The 20,956-nt window shown below is 35.9% G+C and overlaps 1 protein-coding gene across 3 annotated transcripts in view; it reads left to right on the plus strand.

Moving 5' to 3' along the window:
* The window catches only part of QSER1 (glutamine and serine rich 1), a 67,914-nt gene that overhangs the window by 19,887 nt on the left and 27,071 nt on the right, over nucleotides 1–20,956 (plus strand). For all 3 annotated transcript variants that reach the window (XM_037040460.1, XM_037040462.1, XM_037040461.1), the window contains 5 exons: nucleotides 1,612–5,286; nucleotides 14,929–15,233; nucleotides 16,697–16,813; nucleotides 17,532–17,665; nucleotides 19,133–19,347. In XM_037040460.1, the coding sequence (XP_036896355.1) occupies nucleotides 1,612–5,286; nucleotides 14,929–15,233; nucleotides 16,697–16,813; nucleotides 17,532–17,665; nucleotides 19,133–19,347 (4,446 nt within the window). The remainder of the gene's footprint in view (nucleotides 1–1,611; nucleotides 5,287–14,928; nucleotides 15,234–16,696; nucleotides 16,814–17,531; nucleotides 17,666–19,132; nucleotides 19,348–20,956) is intronic.

Below are 20,956 nucleotides of genomic sequence, written 5' to 3' on the forward strand. Positions count from 1 at the left end.
GAAAGAAGTGAGAAAAAAATGTTTTTGAAAGGGCTAGAGAATCTGTTTTCCCTTGGGGAAAAAAAAATTAAATGGAAGGAAGCTCACTGAAAAGCATGTAAACAATAAAATACAAGGGTATATAAAATGGAAAGTGATCATTTCTAACAACAGTCCCACTCTTTTAGAGCAGATTTAACAGTTTGGTACTTACTCTCTTTTGATATCTTTGTATCTCAAAATACATACCCACCTAATTAATGTTCATACCAACAATATTATTAGGATATGCCGTCTTTATTTGATCTTGATGGACATTTCGGTTGTTTCCACTTTGTGTACACTAACTATAATGAATATCTTTTTCGATGTCTTTGGGTCTACTTATAAGGGAGCACCTCAAAAACCCCAGAATTTATGTATAAAATATTGTGTAATTATTCTTATATGTTTAAATTTTAGTCACCTTCAGAGTACTCTCCATTTGATGCAATACACCTATCAAGACATTTTTTTTCCACTGCCCAAAACAGTTTTTGAACACATTGATTTTGATGCCTTTTAGTGCTTTATTTGTTTGTTTATTTGACCTCTTCCACATCAGCAAAATTTTCCCTTTGAGGATTTTTTTATTAGGAAAACAAAAGTACACTCAGGGTAAGATCGGGTGAGTAGAGAGGGTGGGGCAATGAGGGTCATGCTGTTTTTGGTCAAAAACTGCTAAATGCTCAGCACAGTGTGGGTAGGTGTGCTTGTAAATCACCCGTCATGAAATGTATAAATGTGTTGAGTCTTTAAAAAAATTTTTTTGCTGGAGCCAAATGGAGCCTCTCACAATAGTGCCAGCTGGTCCACTGATAAACTGATACAGATGGGTTCCTAGAACACTCACCCAGGTGGGGAAGCCTGTACTACAAAGGGCTTGCCTTCCAGAAGATAATTCTGGGGTTTTGGGTTCCCCTTGTATTTCCATAGGATAGATTTCTAGAACTGAAACTTTTGGATCACAAGGTGTACACTTTTTTACTTTAGCTTTTTATATGTCTAGAATGCTGTTCTGAAATGTTAGCAATTTCTTCTTGACAATACTTTATTAATTTCGGATTAGCCTCTTATGATAAACATGCATCTATTGCTATTTATTGGAAGTTGTTCATAGGAAGTCAAAACTTTGAAATGCAACAGGTTTTTAAATTTTTTTTTAAAGAATATTTTTCTGAGATGGAAGTAAAAGACAGAAAACTGTTACTGAACAATAATTAAATTAAAAAATGGAGGAAAAAAGAATATTTTAGCTTCTCCATTCGTTTTTTGCATTGGGTAAATTAATCACTAGAGATTATGAACATTTTTACCAGTTTCTTAATTGACCTCATCTAACTATATATAAGCTCATTTTTATATAACAATTATATGTATAAGTTGCCGATACCTGTAACTTTGTTTTTGCTTTAAGAAACCTAGTATTTTGAAATGTAGTTTTCAGAATTTACATGTAGAATTTTTCAGTCTTACATAAATTTTGATGGGTTGCTGTTAATATAAGTATCTACTATGAAAACATATATATGTGTATATATGTTAAGTATTGTGCTGTAATTGCATGAAGATCTTCATGTTTTCTTTTCATAGGTATGCATTCCCCAGCAGCAACTGAGCTGTTTGTGACTGGACCTTTGCCAACCACTGGAACACTTCCGCCTTCTGCCCTCTCTGCTTATCAGCATCCCACCACTTTCAGCAATAGGAACTTTGCTACCACCTCACCTTTGGTGCTTCAGGATTCAACTTTTAACACTACGTCAAATGGAATTTTAAATCCTCATGACCCTTTGCTACAAATCAAAACTTCCCAGGGAACTGTTCCAACTGCTTTGGCATTTGAGCGCCTGGGCAGTTCTGTATTGAGTAACAGCATACCACCTCAGTCCTCAACATATCGCTCTGCTCAAGAGTCTGCACCCCATCTTTTACAACCTCAGTTCAGTTTGTTGCCTTCAGCACTTGGGGGAACCCAGCAAACTCCTCAAGCCTACAGTTCAACTCTCTTTACTAATTCTGCTGCTTCCATTGAAAGAGCTCTTCTTCGAGAATGTAGTGTTATTAAACACCATCAGCGGCCTTCAGGTACCCAGTCTATTCAGGCACAACTGACTGGTTCACAGCATTCCTTACATAGTTATCTGTCAAACTCAAGTGTAGTTAATTTTCAGGAAACAAACAGGCAGTCATCTTTATCTTGTAGCCCAGTCGGAGAGTCCACTCAGGTGAGCAGTGGAGAATTGCAGCAGAAGAGCTCCCAGGTCTCAGTGGAACTTGCTCAGTCGTATTCATCTGCAATTCCATCATCAGGGTATCCTCCTTCCACTACAAAAGTAAAAAGCTGTTCTACAAAACAACCACTCACATCAACTAAGACCCCAACACCTCAAAGTGTAATTCCTCCTGTGCAAACACTAAGCTATTCCAAACCTTTACACAACCAGAGTTCTGTAGTATCAGGCCAAGCACAAATTTATTCTACAGCACAACTACCAAGCCTTTTATCAGTTAGTCAGTCCCAAAATTATGGTTTAGTACAGCCACATAATGTGCCATCTATTGTTCATTCACAGGTTTATAGGTCCAGCAAAGTTGAAAAGTTGCCATCCTTATATAAAACATTGACTTTTTCTGGCTCATCTCAGACTATAACTTCTGAAAATCAGTCACTTGATTATTCTTCTAATCAGCAAGAAGTATTATCTTCAGTTACAAATGAGAATTACCCTGCTCAAACAAGAGATCTGTCTTCAGTTAGCCAGTCTCAAAGTTACTCATCTGGTCATTCTCAGGGTCTGTCACCAGTTAGCCAGACACAGGTTAATTATTCATCTCAATCACAAGTTTTGTCAGTTGTTAGTCCTTCAGAAAACTATGCATCAGGGCAGTCCCTAACATTAACAGCTCCTTCTCTTTCTTATTCTTCTGCCTCTCAAGTTCCGAGTTTGCCAGATTCTAGCACAACCCAGAATTATATTTCTATGCATTCTTCCCAAAATGCTCAGGCTCAAGGGTCATCATCTCCTCAGTCTCAAAAGTTTTTGCCTGCTATCCAATCATCTTTTACATCCTCTACTCACTGTCAGACACTACAGAATAACATATCTTCCCCTGACCCAAAATCTTACGCTGAAAGAAAACTTGACTCAAATGTGTATACATCTTCAAAGCCAGAAGGTGATTTTCCAATGCAAGAGTTACAGGTATCTCTTGAGTCATCAACCCAAAGGCTATCTGATGGGGAAATTAATGTTCAAGAATCAGCTTACAAGGTGTCAAAGGCAGATGAAAGATATTCTCAGAGTGTTATCAGAAGTAATTCCCATCTTGAAGACCAAGTTGCTGGAATTGCTCTACAAGGTTCAAAGAAAGAAGAAAGTATGGTTCATTCAGTGACACAACTTAACCAACAAATCGGCCAAGTCAATAATACAGCAACCCTTGATATTAAAAAAGCAACTGATTTAATGCAAACTCCACAAATAAGGTCGGATACAAAAGACCTAAACCAACAGCACTCTCTTATACATAAAGTTCATGAAGCCAAGGTTCAGGAGCAGCATGATCAAATTATTAATGCCTCATCTCAGATTCAAATTCCAAATCATACTTTAGGGCATGGCCATCAGGCATCTCTTCCTAATACACAGATCCTTCTAGATTCTGCCTGTGATTTACAGATTCTTCAACAGTCAATACTTCAGGCAGGTTTAGGACAGGTAAAGGCATCTTTACATGTACAGCGCATTCCAAGTCCTCAACAAATAGTACATCCTTTTCTTCAAATGGATGGTTCTATTATTCAGAGCAACGGTGATCATTCTCAGCAGCAACTTCATGCTCAAAATTCTGAAATTATGAAAATGGATCTCTCTGAGTCTTCAAAACCTTTACAACAACATCTAACAGCAAAGGACCACTTTAGTGAAGCAAATCAACATGATTCAAAGAATCATTTTGTTTCCCTTGGATCAATATGTTTCCCAGAGGCAATGCTGCTCACTGATGAAAGAAATATTTTGTCAAATGTAGATGATATCTTAGCAGCTACAGCTGCAGCTTGTGGGGTTACACCTTCTGATTTTTCCAAGTCAACGTCAAATGAAACCATTCCGACTGTTGAAAATGGTGATTCTAAATCTCATTTTCAGCAATCATTAGATGTCAGGCATGTGAATTCAGATTTTAACTCTCTAACAGCTACAGTAGGAAAGCCACAGAATTTAAATGATATTGCTCTAAATGGAAGTCAAGTTACAGTAAACCTTTCACCAGTGCCTACCCTTCAGTCAAAAATGACTCTTGATCAACAGCACATTGAAACACCTGGTCAAAAAACAGCTCCTAAACTCACTTCACCAGTGGCTGGGCCAAATCATGAGGTCCAGGAACAAAGTTCTGGCCCATTCAAGAAACAGTCTGCTACCAATCACGAATGTGAAGAAGATTGTGAAGTTCCTATTGATAGTTCATTAAGTAATAATAGAAACCAAGAATTTGTTTCTAGTAGTAGAAGTATAAGCGGAGAAAGTGCTACATCTGAGAGTGAATTCACCTTAGCTGGGGATGACAGTGGTGTGTCCGTGAACCCAGCTAGGAGTGCACTTGCACTGTTGGCCATGGCCCAACCTGGGGAGGCAGTCAGTGTCAAGATTGAAGAAGAACATCAAGATTTAATGCATTTTAACCTTCCGAAGAAAAAAACTAAAGGGAAAGGGCAAACTAAAGAGGAAGATAACAGTATTCAGAAACAGCCGAAAAGACCTGCCCAAGGGAAACGCCAGAATCCAAGGGGAACAGATATGTATTTGCCATATACTACTCCTTCCGAAGGCTGTCATGATGTTTATCAGCATCAAGAAAAAATGAGACAGAAGATCAAAGAAGTAGAGGAAAAACAGCCAGAAGTCAAAACAGGATTTATTGCTTCTTTCTTAGATTTTCTGAAATCTGGGCCCAAGCAGCAGTTTTCTACTCTTGCTGTACGAATGCCTAACAGGACTAGACGCCCAGGGACCCAGGTTGTTCGTACATTTTGTCCCCCGCCATTTCCAAAGACTTCCTCTACAACACCCACACCGTTAGTGTCTGCCACTGGGTCTAACGGTCCATCAGAAAAAGTTAGGGAACTTAAAAACTTAGAGCATTTATCTTCATTTTCTTCTGATGAAGATGATCCTGGAGTATGCAGCCATGATAGTCATAAAAGCACCTCTGCTACCTTAACTACTTTGGATGCTACTTCTGATAAAAAAAAGAAGACAGGTAAAGTTTTAAAATTTAGATACATAATTATGGCTATCTATTATTTTTATGGTTATAAGACTGGGTTTTAAGGTTTCTTCATTTGAAGCAGGTCTGCTTCAGTATTTAATTTTCAGGGCAAAAATGGCATAGGTAGCTATCTTAGGGAATTGACTTAGTTTTTAAAATGTTCCTTGCCTGTAGGAAAGTTCGGGGCTTCAGGTTGAGAAGTTCTGTTTTTATCTTGGCTTTTTACCATATGCAACCTAACTCACATGGTATGCTGTCCAGGCTTGTTTAATCTGAGGCAGACATTTTGAAGTGGCTTGCAGATACGAGGCACTGTATGAGGGCTTTATTGTAGTATAAAGTGGCATACTTTCTTGGTATGCTGATTTTACCTGAAGATTAACATTTTACTATTAAATATGGTTATATTGTATGTGATACGCACATTAATATAAAGCTTTCCTCTGGTTCCAGACTATATGTCCAAATCTTCAGGTATGTGTTTTACTTTACTCTGTAGTTAAGGTAACATTTAGAGAAATTATTTGAAGAAGCACTGCTTTATGTAAATAGTTGACAAGTATAAATGTTACTATGTTAAGGAATATGCAAAGGAAAAATGTTTAAAACAATAAAATAGCTACCACCTTTGCACAAGTAACTAGTAGCAATGGTGGGGAGATACGAATTGTTACCGCCGATGTACAGATGGTATAACAGGATAAATGGATTGCCCGGGTCTATACAGCTAGGAAGTGGCAGAGCTGGAATCTGAACTCAAGTTTGCCTGGTTTTTATAGCCTATACTCTGCCTCGCTCTTTTGTATAAATAGAGTGGTGTTTCAAGAGTTAAACCTTGTTTTGTGGTGTACTTCTTAGCTTCTTTCTTGACTTGAGAGTACCCTTAACTACTAAAAGGGAAACCAATGATGTTCTATTAGCAAAACTATCTCCTAGTATATTTCTAAAGAATTCCTGTTTTCTTATACAGGGAAAGTAGCATAATGGAAAGTCAGTGTGACAAAGACATTTATGGATGTGACTAATACTAGTAAGATTTACACTCCTCTACCCCAATTCAGAGTGCTTTGCGATTACTATTATAATATTCCCTTACATTCCTAGGACAAACTTTTTGTAATTTCTTTTCTAAAATGTGTCTTAAAATAGATTCTTTGCGATAACTTATCTTATTTTTAGTTAAAATCATCACCATTGACCCAATCCTTACTATCATTAGGTCTTTGAAATTATCTTTACTAAATTATCTTTACTACCTCATCTGCAAGAACTCATCTCTTGCTGGGATTATTGCAACAGACTTCTCACTAGAATTCTTCCCACCAGTCTCTATACCAGTCCATCTGCAACATTATCAGATTTATCTTTATAAAAAAGGAAAACTTATTTCTCCAGTTTGAAATACTTCTTGGTGCTTAATGGGAAGAAAGAGACCTAAAATATTAAAATTCTCCTTTTTCAGCTTTTCCAGTACCATTTGTTGAAAAGATCATTAATCCGTTCTCTTTTTGATTGCTTTTGCCACCTCTGTGAAAGTCAGTTGATCATGTTTGTATGAATCTATTCTGGCACTCAGTGCTGTTACCTTATCTTAAGCGTGTATGCTTTCACAAATACCACACTGTATTAGTTGCAGTAGTTTTATGGGAAGTCTTGAAATAAGGCAGTGTGAATTCTCCAAATTTGTCTTTTTCAAAATTGTTTTGCCTATTTTTTAGTTCCTTTCCTTTTTCATATAAATTTTCCAGTCAACTTTTGGCATCTACATAAATTCCTGCCAGGATTTTGATTTTGATTTCTTTGAATCTATAGCAATTTGAAGAAAACGGAACTGTTGACAATATATTGAATGTTGCCCACAAACTGAAAGGTGGCCTGTTCAATTCCCCTACCCCACCCCCATTTAACTCCTGGTCAGGGCACATGCCTGGGTTGCGAGCCAGTTCCCACTTGTGGGCATTAGAGAGGCAGTTGATGGATGTTTCACGTCACATCCATGTTTCTCTCCCTCTCTTTTTCCTTTCCTTCTCTCTCTAAAAATAAGTAAATAAAATCTTTAAAAAAAAAACCCAATATATTGAGTCTTAACAATTTATACACATCTTTAATTTTTTTCACTAGTCTTTTTTGTAGTTTTTGGCATATAGATCCTGCAATACTTTGTTGGGTATCTCCTGAAATACTTTGGGGGTGCTATTTATTATAAATTTTACTTTTTAAAAGTTTTCCAATTATTTAAATTCCAATTATTTATTGGTAGATTATAAAAATGTTGATTTTTATATGTCGATTTTTAAATCCTGCAAATCTGCACAACTCATTTATTCTAGAATTTTTTCTTTTAGATTCCATAGGATTTTTTTATGTAGGAAATGATGTCATTTGAAGATACAGTTTTGTCTCCTTTTCCAATCTCATGCTTTTTTCATTCCTATCTTAATATACAAGCTAGGATTTCCTGTACAATGTTTAATGAGAATGGTGAGTCTGGACATCCTGATCATGTTCTTGATCTTTGAGGGAGAGAAATCAATCTCACCATTAAGTATTATGTTAACTGTACGTGAAAGAAGTGCCTTATGTATCTTAGTTTGCTGACAGTTTTTTAATAATGAATGGAGGCTAAATTTTGTCATGCTTTTTCTTTTGCTGGCTTCCTAATGCTCAACCTTAAAAAAAATTCTGCCTACTCTGTTTGGTCATGATGAGTTGTTTTAACCCATTGCAAGATTTAAAGTTTTTTATCTGGGATTTTTTCACATAGATTCACAAAAGAGAGTAGGTACTGCTAGGTTTGTTTATTTTAATCTTATTCTTGTTTGTATTCAGGAATATTCTGATTTTTTAAGATTTTCTTTATTTATTTTTAGAGAGGCGGAGGGAGGGAGAAAAAAAGGGAGAGAAACATCAATGTGTGGTTGCCTCTTGTGAACCTCGTACTGAGGACCTGGCCCACAACCCAGGCGTGTGCCCTGACTGGGAACGGTACCTGTGACCTCTTGGTTTGCAGGCCAGCACTGAGTCCACTGAGCGACACTAGTCAGGGCAGAATATTCTGATCTTTGAAATTGGAAATGCTTATCTCATATTGTAGGGATTTGGTTAAACTTTCTAAGAATATATCAGAGAGTTTGCAGTGGTTTTCCTGGCATGATCTATCTTGGGTCAATTTAAGAAAGATATATTTTCTAGTAAAATTATCTCTTTCAGTTAAAGTTAGTTATGAAATTATACTTATTCCCTTGTAAGTTTTTGCACCCTCTGTTTCTGTAGTTGTGATCTTTCTTACTCTAAATGTTTATTTGAGTCTTTTTGCTGATCAGTCTGTGAAAAGTTTGCCTATTTGATGATTCTTTTCAAGGAACCGATGTCCTTTCTTTTTCTTGTTCTTGTTACTATTTTTACTTGATTTTTCTTAATTTCTGCTTTTATCAATTCGTTTTCCTGTCTTCCCTGGGTTCAATTCAATATTCCGTCTTTGGCTTCTTGAGTTTATTACTTAGGTAATTTTTATTTACTTGTTTTCTAACTAATGGCATTAAAGTGTGAGTATTCTTTTTGTACCATACTGTGTCTTTACCCCTCTGGCTTCAGTTTGTGTAATGCTCTCACTGTCCTTTCTAAATGATTTGTCATTACAGTTTTCATTTCCTTTTTAATCCAAAAGTTACTAAGAGTGAAGGTTTTTCTGCCTGTTTCTTAGTAGGTTTTGGTGTTTGTTGATTTTTTGGTGTACTTTTATTACTAATTTGTGGCCCAGTTGTATTGTCAAGGGAAGGCTTAAATAATGTCTGCATTTTTAAATGGATGGAAATTTTATTAGCAGTTAGGTAAAAGGTCAATTTTTATAAATTCCAAGTGATAAGAGGTTTTATTTTGTAATATTGTTTACCTTTATATCTTTTTACTTTTTGTTTAATGTAGTAAAGATTAGGTTATATAAGGAAATGTATGTTGTGGGGTAAATGGAGGCAGTCTGGCTCCCAGGGACACTCAGGTGCCTGGGTAACTAAGGGAAGCAGTTTTCCCATAATCTTGAATGAGCCTGATAAGTAGTATTTTCCTGGCCTTGAGACTAGGTCCAATAAACAGTTCCCATATCATGAAGTGGGCTTACCATGCACAGAATCTTACTACATTATATGATTGGCTTGAGGCTGGCTTTATTTGCCTAGAGTACTTAAGCAAGTAGGAGCTTCTCACTAGAGACTTGCAGTTTACAGTGTGTGTGGCTTGCCCATCTGTGAATAAAGACATGTCAAACCTCCCCACAGCTCTGCATTTTCTTCTGTCTGCCCAAATCTAGAATGAACCTGCCAGGTTGCAACACATACGTGTATATGTTGAAAGTAAATGACAGGTTTAGAATTTGCTTTAAAGTATCCTGGCAAATATAAAAGGGGTGTTGGATGGATAGATAAAAGAAGTACAGCAAAGTGTTTGTGGTTAACACTGGGTATGGTACTTCAGGGTTGTATTCTCTACTTTTGTGTTTGTTTGAAATTTTTAATAAAAACGTTTTTTAAAATCCTCCCTATCCTTATTTGTTTTTAGATTGCTTGATCTGTTGATTCCTGAAAAAGGTGTGTTAAAGTTTCCAACTATGTTTCATTATCTGATACTGTTTACTTGATATGTTTCGAAAATATATAATCTGAAGTTAATTTTCTTTTATAATAAAATCTTTTCCCCATTTAATTTCCCACTTCTGTTTTTAATATTGTCCTACTAATTTTATTGTTATTAGCATCTTTTGTCTATTTTCTTATATCTGTTTTATGTATTTCAGATCTTTTAAAAATATTTTATTTATTTTATTTTTAGAAAGGGGAGAGGAAGGAGACAGAAAGGGAAACATCCATGTGTGGTTGCCTCTCTCAAGTCCCCTACTAGGGACCTGGCCTGCAACGAGGCATGTGCCCTAACTGGGAGTCGAACTGATGATCCTGTGGTTTACAGGCCAGTGCTCAATCCACTGAGCTACACCAGCCAGGGCTCAGAACATTTTTTTATGAAATAAAATTCATATGTGGAACTACAACACATATATGGAAAACATGAATAAAAATTTCTCTAGCTTAAAAAATTTTTTCCATAAATTTGAAAATGCAGACATTATTTAAGCTCTACTCCATGACCATAATGCAGTAATTTTATTAAAGAATATCAGAAAGGAAAAATAAAGGTATAAAGAAATAAAGACATGTTTTTATTTAAAAACTTCTAAATAACTTGTTACAACTTCTAAACAAGTCATAGCTTAAAAAGGAAACCACAACTGAAGTGACAAACCACTCAAAACAGAGTGTTATATTTTAAAACCAATGGGATATGCCAAGAATGTGGGGCAAAGACAGAAATTTATGTTAAGTGCTACTCATTAGAAAGCAAAAAAGCACAAAAATAAATTGAGTGTTCAGTAAAACCCAACCCATGTCTTCTAGAATTAACTACTGTCTGAATTGGATGGTGATCACTTCTTTGCTTTTCTTTGGTAATTTTACCACCTGTGTATGCATCCCTAAACACTGTGCTTTTATTTTGGCTTGTTTAAAACTTACATTTAAATACATTTTTCCCTTTACTAATTTGGAAATTACTCATTTTAAAAAATACTTGCTGAACTTTTAATTATGGAAGTTTTCAAACACAAAAGTACAAAGATTGATATCATGCATCACTGTATTTCAGTAATCATCAACATATGGTCAGTCTTGTTTCATTCCAAGCTTTACCTACTCTTGATTTCATAGCTGATTTTGGAGACTTGCCATCCATACAATGTTGTCTTTTGATCTATCAACATGGGATATTTTCCTGCTTATTTAGACTTACAATTCTTTCAGTAGTGTTTATAGTTTTTTCAGAGGGTAAACTTTGCACTTCTTTTGTCTTTTATTTCTAAATGTTTTCTTCTTTTTGATGTTATTATAAATGGAATCGTGTTCCTAAATTCATTTTAGGATGGTTTATTGCAAGTATATAGAAACACAATCGATATTTATATATTGATCTTGTACCCTGCTAAATTGCTGAACTTACTAATTCTAATGGTTTTTCAGTGGAATCCTAAGGATTTATATATGGAAGATCATGTCATCTGTATACACAGTCATCCCTCAGATTGCTGGTCCAGTCCCAGACTACCAAAGTAAAGCGGAATTCACAATAGAGCAAGTCCCATGAAATATTTTTGTTTCCCATTGCATATAAAATTGTATTTATACTATACTGTAGTGTATTAAGTATATAGTAGCATTATATTTAAAAAACTATGTACCTTAAAATGCACTAACTGCTAAAAATGCTGCATTAATTGACTTACAAATAATTTCTATGTTATCATGTGATGCTGTTTGATAACATTTTAAAGTTTTATTTATTTTTTTAGAGAGAGAGGGAGGGAGGAAAATGGAGAGAAACATCAGTGTTTTTCATGCCCCCCAACTGGGAACCTGGCCCATAACCCAGACATGTACCCGACTGGGAATTGAACCAGCAACCCTGTGGTTTGTAGGTTGGCACTCAGTCCACTAACCCATATCAGCCATAGCTGTTTGACAGCATTTTGTCCACATTAGAACTTCTTTTAAAATTGGAGTCAGTCNAGATTGCTGGTCCAGTCCCAGACTACCAAAGTAAAGTGGAATTCACAATAGAGCAAGTCCCATGAAATATTTTTGTTTCCCAGCGCATATAAAATTGTATTTATACTATACTGTAGTGTATTAAGTATATAGTAGCATTATATTTAAAAAACTATATACCTTAAAATGCACTAACTGCTAAAAATGCTGCATTAATTGACTTACTAATAATTTCTATGTTATCATGTGATGCTGTTTGATAACATTTTAAAGTTTTATTTATTTTTTTAGAGAGAGAGGGAGGGAGGAAAACGGAGAGAAACATCAGTGTTTTTCATGCCCCCCAACTGGGAACCTGGCCCATAACCCAGACATGTACCCGACTGGGAATTGAACCAGCAACCCTGTGGTTTGTAGGTTGGCACTCAGTCCACTAACCCATATCAGCCATAGCTGTTTGACAGCATTTTGTCCACATTAGAACTTCTTTTAAAATTGGAGTCAGTCTGCTCAAACCCTGCCATTGCCTTATCAAGTAAGTTTATGTAATCTAAATCTTTTATTGTTTGTTCCATAATCTCATCTGAAAGAAGCAGCTCCTCATTGTTAAAGATGCAGCAATTTAGTCACATATTCAGACTCCACTTCTAATTCTAATTCTCTTGATATTTGTACCATATATGCAATTACTTCTTCCAGTGAAGACTTAACCACTGAAAGTCATCCATGAAGGCTGAAATCAACTTTTCCAAACTCCAGTTAATGTAGATATCTTGACCTCTTCCCACAAATCATGAATGTTCATATATATATATTTATGTAAGATTTTGTTTATTTTTAGAGGGGAAGGGAAGGAGAAAAAAATTTTTTGAGCTGTATATCTCAATACTGGGCTTAAAATATTCAGTAAACCATGTTGTAAACAGATGTGCTGTCATCCAGCCTTTATTCTATTTATAGAGCACAGGCAGAATAGCATAATTCTTAAGGGCTGTGGGATTTTCAGAAAGCTAAACACGCATTGGCTTTAACTTAGAGTTACTAGGTGCACTGGCCTTTAACACAGAGGGATCAGCCTGTCCTTTGAAAATTCGAAGACGGGCATTAACTTTTCCTCTCCAGATGTGTCCTAGATGGCATCTTCTTCCAGTAGATGGCTGTTTTCATCTACACTGAAAATCTATTGTTTAGTGTAGCTATCTTCACTAATTATCTTAGCTCTCTCTTCCAGATAACTTGCTGCTTCACCTTGCACTTTTGTAATAGAAGTTTGTTACAAAAGGCTTGTTTCTTTAAACATCATGAACCAATCTCTGGTAGTTTCAAACTTCCGCAGCTTCCTCACATCTCTTGGCCTTTACAGAATTGAAGGAAGAGAGTTCAAGTCTAGCTCTGGGGTAGGGTTTTAGCTTAGGGAATGTTGTGGCTAGTATGATTTTCTACCTAAACCACTACAATTGTCTTCCTATCAGCAATAAGGCTGTTTTGCTTTACCATCATTGGTTTGCTTACTGGAGTAGCACTTTTTTTTCCTTCAAGAACTTTTCTTTGCATTCACAACTACTTGGCATAGAGGCCTAGCTTTCAGCCTATCTTAGCTTTAGACATGAGAGAAAAGGAGAAATTTTGGGAGAAGTACTAGATACAGACATAAAGAGAAAATGCCATTGGTAAAATGGTGCTGATAGATTTCCTTGACTCAGGATTGCCACAAACTTTCCATTTGTAAACATGCAATATTTGAGAAGCACAGAAAAACAACATCTAGTGGTTTGTTTTTTTTTACCATTAACTGTGATGTTAACTATAGATGGGCTTTTTGTGGACAGATGTCCTTTATCAGGTTGAAGAAGTTTCCTTCTATTTTTACATTGCTGAGTGTTTTTATCATGAAAGTGTTTATTCATGATACTGAATTTTACCAAATGCTGTTTCTGTGCCCACTGAGATGATTCCTAAGCATGCATTGTAAGGATAAAACCCATTGGGGTAACGATATATAATTCTTTTTACATGTTGGTGGATTTTTTCATATGTTGTTGAATAATTTTGTTTATATTCCTAAGGAATATTGGTCTACAGTTCTTTCACAATGTTTTTCTGTGCTTTAGCTATTGTAATAATACTAGTCTCATAGAATATGTTTGGAGGCATTCCCTCCTAGTTTTCGGAGTTTCTGATCCATTGGTAGTCTTATTAAACTGTTGGGAGAATCCATCTGTGAATCCAGTTTGGCCTGTGCTTATTTTTGTGGGATGTTTTTAAATTTATTGGTATATTTTAGTGATTTTCAACCTTTTTCTTCTCATGGCACACATAAACGAATTAATAAAAATCTGCAGTACAACAAAAAATGTATTTTTTGCTCATCTGACAAAAAATGGGTATAATTTTGATTCACATTGGATGGCTATTGTTGTGTTGGCTGTTGTCATTTTATTTGACAATCTAAGGCAAAAGTACCTCGGACTGAAGAGTCAGGTATCACATGTTTTAAAAATTCTTGCTGCACACTGGATGAAAATTGCTGATCTATTCAGATGTTCTATTTCTTCTTGAGTCCATTTCATTAGTTTTGTCTTTCTAGAAAATTTGTCTGTTTCATCTAAGTTGTTTAGGATACAGTTTTTCTTTCTTTTTTTTTTAGGATACAGTTTTTCATATTATTATATTAATCTTTTTTATTTCTGTAGCTTCTAGTGCTGATACAAAATATTTTAGGGGTGTTTTTTTTCCTTTTCCACATCCAGTCTGCTTTTCTTCTAGGAATTTTTCACAGCTCTGGTCAGATGACCCTTACTTAGTTTGTGTGTCTATTTCTAAAAAATATCTTTGCACTACTTAAGTAGACTTAAGAGTCATTGTAGGTCGGTGTAGCTCAGTCTGTGATTCTCACCACTTTACTGAATTAACAACCACTCTTTAATTTTTTACTGCAGTTTTGATTGTTTCAAAATAATTGTTTCTTTTTAAACTGTTAGGGTTTTATTCAAAACAAGTAAATGTCTAATCATTTGTGTTATTTTTTTGCTTCTGCTTGATCTAGTTTCAGAAGCCATACAGGTGGCAACTACTAGCCCAAGTGCCAATGCTACTGGCACTGCTACTACTTCCTCCGCCACTGTGGGTGCAACTTCATCGGCAGTAAACATCCTAGAAAATAAAAGCTCTACTGAACTCCCCAAACCCATCAAACTTGATGGTCCTCCTTCAAACCAACGTGCAAAAGGACAGGACACTGTTGCCATAGAAGGTTTTACAGATGATGAGAACACAGAAAGTGGAGGAGAAGGCCAATACAGAGAACGTGATGAATTTGTGTTAAAGATAGAAGACATAGAGACTTTTAAGGTGATATAAAGTATAAAGGTTATAGTTTAGTGGGAGTACATTATTAGCCATCATGATGACTATAATAGCATATATCTAGCTTGAATTGCAAAAAGTTATATTTTCAAATACTCTGTTGTTAAATAATAAAATCACTACTAGATACCAGATACTATACAAAAGAAAATGGCTTAAGATAATTTTAACTTATAGCTGAGTTTAATATATTTCTGATTAGTCAGTTTGTTATTTATGTACTAGTGATTAGAGAAGTTTTGAAATGTTAATTGTTTTTCAAGGCTCCCAACTATTTATATTATTAGAAGTTTGGAAAAAAGAGCTATTTTTATCTAATTTTATAATTTTTTAAAAGATTTTATTTATTTATCTGTAGAGGGGAAGGGAAGGAGAGAGGGAGAGTAATATCAATGTATGGTTGCCTCTCGTGCGTCCCCTGCTGGGAATTGGCCTGCAACCCAGGCATGTGCGCTGACTGGGAATTGAACTACAGTTGTTTGGTTTGCAGGCCCGTGCTCAATCCACTGAGCTACACCAGCTAGGGCTTAATTTTATAATTTAAAGAAAATAACAGGAATATAATGTAAGTATAATTAGGTGTATTTTTATAATTTCAAATTAGAGAACCATGAGTAGAATGTTACAGTTTTTTCCTAATTTTTATATATTGATTTAAGAAAGGAATATCAATTTGTGGCTCCACTTTTTGATCTATTCATTGGATGATTGACGTATGTGTCCAGACTGGGGATTGTATCCACAACGTTGGCATATCAGGCTACTTAATATGTTCTAACCAACTGAGCTACGTGGCCAGGGCTATAATTTCATACAAGAAAATTTTAGCTATGTTTAAGAAAACCTGTGTTTGAGTTTCTGTTTGCTTGATTTTGGTTTTATTTTTTAAATGGGGTGGTGAGGAATGACATTAAAAAGTACAGTATAGCCCTGGCTGGTGTGGCTTGGTGGATTGGGCGCGGGCCTGCGAAGCAAAGGATCGCGGTTCGATTCCCAGTCGGGGTACATGCCTGGGTTGCAGGCCAGTTCCCAGCATGGGACACAGGAGAGGCAACCATACATTGATATTTCTTTCCTTCCCTTCCCCTCTAAAGATAAATTTAAAAAAAAAAGTACAGTACATTCAACTATCTGTATTACTTTTATTCATAATTAACTGCTGTTAATATTTTAGCATAAATAATATATGACAGTATCATTAGAAGAAAATTTTCCATAAGCTATACAAAAGGGTAATGGGCTACTTTGCATGTTAGTGTGCTATTTCTTGGAGAATTTAAGCAGAGATTGAATAGCCAGCTTATAAGAATGAGTATAAAAGTTCAGCTAGGTAAAAGATAAAAGGTTGAGCTACATAGTTTTTAATGATTTCTTTCAGCTCTTAAGATTCTGTAAATCTAGAATATGTTGCTAGTTTTTGTGAATGTGATGAATTCTGCTTATTACAGGAGGCTTTAAAAACAGGAAAAGAACCCCCAGCTATTTGGAAAGTACAAAAAGCTTTATTACAGAAGTTTGTTCCTGAAATTCGAGATGGGCAAAGAGAATTTGCTGCTACAAATAGTGTAAGCAAAATGCTTGTGTATATTAGCCTTCATTTTTTTGACAGTTATCCTGAGGAAATATAGAATGGTTTAAACATTTTATATTGAGCATTTCTAATATAAAATAGCATCAAGTTTGAATTACAGAGTACACGCACACCTCAGAGATATTGCAGGTTCAGTTCTAGACTATCACAATACTGCAATCTTTGTGCTGGTGGAAGGCCTCGCCTTCAATTCATTAAAAAACACAGTATCTGTGAAGTGCAGTAAAGCTTGGTGCGTGTGTGTGGTACTCTCTGATGGACTGATTTTAAACTAAATTTACAAATACCAGCCACTTAAAACTATATCATTTCATACTGTTGCTTAACCTTTTCTTATTCTCTAATAAAGGAAAGAAATTAGTGCTAGTTTGTGGTGAGCTAGAGGGGCTCAGAGACTCTTATTCTGCCAAATACCCTGATTTACCAGAGGACTTACAGAAGTTACTCTTTTGTGCTCATGTACGTGTTTAGTATCATAGAGTTAAGTAAGCATCTGATCATTAGCCAAATGAGATTGCTTCTATGTATGGGGCCTGCCGTTAAGGACCATTTTTGTAGAGGGTGAAATTAGCTTGGCAAGAGCTGAATTTTGAAAAACTTGAAGGATAGTTATGAGACAGTCAAGCTGACAAAGTAATATATTCTGTGTATGGAATGTATAATTATGTAATTCAAAGTGGTCTTTTCCTTAGTACCTTGGATATTTTGGAGATGCAAAGAGTAAATACAAAAGGATATATGTGAAGTTCATTGAAAACACAAACAAAAAGGAGTATGTCAGAGTGTGTTCCAAAAAGCCAAGAAGTAAGCCCTCACAGACTATCAGGTATTTATTTTCTTACGTAATATATTTGTTTAGTAATTATTGGAAGGCTTATTGTTGGTGATGTCTTGTACAAAGAATTACGTCACTTAAAAAGACTGATTTTTTATTATTCAAGTCTAAGAATTCAGTGCCCTATGAAATAATAGATTCCTTTTGAAGTAATAAGACAGGAATTGTAAAGCTCATGGCTATTTGTAGTGGGACAGGGACCCTCTTTTTCCTGAGTCCTTTGGAGTCACTGTAATGTAGTTCATGGCTATTTGTAGTGGGACAGGGACCCTCTTTTTCCTGAGTCCTTTGGAGTCACTGTAATGTAGTAGTGAGGGAACAACAAAGAATTTGGAGACAAAAGGTTTCAGTCTAGCTTTTTGTGACAGAGTCAGATAACCTTTATTGTATATAAAATGAAAATATTAATGATGTCAAGTTTAAAGTAATGTAAATTTTGAGATTAAGACCTGTATATTACTAAGCAAGTATACAGTAGACTTATTGTTATATTAAGGTAATTCTGAGTCATCTGGAGCATGAATCTGGAAGATTACTGACCTGCACACATGCCCTGTGATCTGTACGGAAAAGGGCATATAACTAGTTATTTTCAATCTAGTGCAGAGAAGGTCTTGTTTGTTTGTTTTAAATTTTGTTTCATCTTTATTGTATTTTCTTTCCATTACCATTTAGTCCCTTTACACCCCTTCCCCCAGCAGTCACCACACTGTTGTACGTGAAGGTCTAGTTTAATTAAAATTCTAACCCATTGGAAACAACTCACCTCATTTTTATAATGAGTTTGGTCCATTCAGATCTCCAGAACTAGCTCACAGCAGATCTTCTTAAGAGACTCAGGACAGATGGAGTTGTGTCTCCATATCAAACCTGCACCACCTGTGAGAGTCTCTGATGCTCAGAGCCAGATGTGGCTATCAAGGGTTTTATCACACGTTACTTCCCAAAGCCCACTGACGATCTGTTGTCCAACCTCATACCTGGGAAAAGGAGTTCATAAAGGGACGGGGGAGGGAGAGAGTGAAATAGTGATTGAATTAGTAGTCCCTTAATAACTGAATAGTGAATGTTAATAGTTAAAGAATGTACTTCCAGAGAATTGGGGGGGAATCATCATTGGAGAAATATAGGACTTGGGCTTTATTTTGGAGGTATTGTTGGGGTAGTTAAACTTTTCTTCTCTAGTGTTTCTTTTTTAAAAAGTTTTATATATGTTCTTGTTTATGCTATTACAGTTTTCCCAGTTTTTTCCCCCGCTGCCCTCCAGCCCACCCCCCACTCCCATAATCAATCCCCACATCATTGTCCATGTCCACAGGTCATTCATATATGTTCTTTGACTAATCCCCTCACCTTCTTCCAATCAGTCCCCACCTCCCCCTTTGTTTTATTTTGTCTGATTTATTTTAATTTAACAAGATTTCCGTGTATTAATGAAGTCTGTTTATAACATTGCAGAACTGTTCAGGCTAAGCCTAGTAATAGCAGTAAAACTTCTGATCCTCCAACACCAAAAACTACAACTACAAAAGCCCCTTCCATAAAACCCAAAGGTAAACAGCTGAAAGTAAAGGCTGAGCCACCACCAAAGAAACGGAAGAAATGGAAAGAAGAATTTTCATCATCCCAATCCGAGTCATCTCCTGAAATCCATTCTAGTAGTGATGATGAGGGTGAGTTCTCCATGAAGTGAATACCTTGATTACCTAAATTATCTGCATAAATGGGGATGAGCAGTGATGCTGACAACTCAGGACTTACTTATTTTTAGGGGATTTAGCTACCTATTAAGTTCTGCTTAGACTTTTATAAAAATAAATTCACTTTCCCTGAGCACAGTTTGCTTTGTGAAGTAGAAAATGCAGTGAAGTGAAAGAATGTTATGGGTTCTAGCCTTAGAATGCCAGTTATCTCAGCTCTTTGGGTCGGATGAGGGTTAGATCACATGACTGACTAAGAGTCTTCTCATTCTAAACTTCAGAGTTTGTGTTCATGCCAGAACAGTAAAGCCTAGGAACAGCAACTCTGAAGCTATATATACAATAATGTAGACATCCACATATATGAAATCCTTATCAATTACAAATGCATACTACTGTATTATATAGTATATAATACATACTGTAATGCATGCTGCCACTTGCCAGCTAGTTACCCATGGCTAAGCTAGGCAGCCACTCTGTGCCTTACTTACTTTTGTAACGTGAAAAGGATGAAATAGATCAACAGTTATCAGTTTTCTTTATTTACCTTAGAACCATTGTACATTCTTAAAAACAAGGACACCAAAAAACATTATGTAGGCTAGATATAGATTTTACTTTATTACAAGTAAAACCTGAGGTGCTTGTAAAACACAAGAATGCATCAGTACTTAACTGTGTAATATACGCAAGAAATTTCAAATGTTTCGGTAGTCTAGAGCAAAGGTGCAAACTGTGGCCAGAGAGCCAAATCTAATCTGCAGCCTATTTTATAAATACAGTTTTATTAGAAAACTGATCCATTTGCATATTCTCATAAAATTGTTTTCCAACTACAGTGGCAGGGTTAAGTAGTTATTACAGAGAGCGTATGACCCTTAAAGCCTCAAATATTTACTATCTGGCCGTTTATAGAAAACGTTCGCTGATCCCTCCTCTGCAGCATAAAGTTTAAGGTAGGAAGGAAAAGACGAAAGGTTGGTGGAAAACTGTGTGTCATGCTAGAGTTAAAAACCTTTGGATCCTGTAAGCAAAGGAGTCTTTGGAGAGATTTAAGTAGGAAACTTCATGAGAAATTTGAAACTGAATTACAAGACACCGTAGTTCACTTAAAAATTGAAAGTCTGAACCTAAGTTATGGCAGCAGGGATGGATGTACGGATGGGAGGGGATGCATTTGAGAAATTGAGTTTATTATCTTGATAGAACTTGAATGATGAATCGGGTTCTGGGGGTGCTGTTTATTGAGAATGGTTTCTGACATTGTTTACAAGTATCATTGCTTGGGAGCTCATCTTAAGAGATTATTTGAATTGGAAAAGAATCATCACAAAAATTCTTTTTCAGCCCTGACTGGCTCAGTGTGTTGGGCGTTGTCCTGCAAACCAAAAGGCCACCAGTTTGATTCCTGACAATTACCTGGGTTGCAGATCAGGCCCCTGGTTGAGAGAGAGCCTGTGAAAGGCAACCAATCAGTGTTTCTCTTGCACATTGATGTTTCTCTCCCTCTTTCTCTCACTTCCCCTCCCTCACTTCCCCTCTCTGAAATAAATAAAATACTTTTTTGAAAACTTCAGTG

This window comes from Sturnira hondurensis, unplaced genomic scaffold, assembly GCF_014824575.4.
Source record: "Sturnira hondurensis isolate 20B ecotype Veracruz unplaced genomic scaffold, ASM1482457v3 Scaffold0002638, whole genome shotgun sequence".
Taxonomy (NCBI): Eukaryota; Metazoa; Chordata; class Mammalia; order Chiroptera; family Phyllostomidae; genus Sturnira; species Sturnira hondurensis.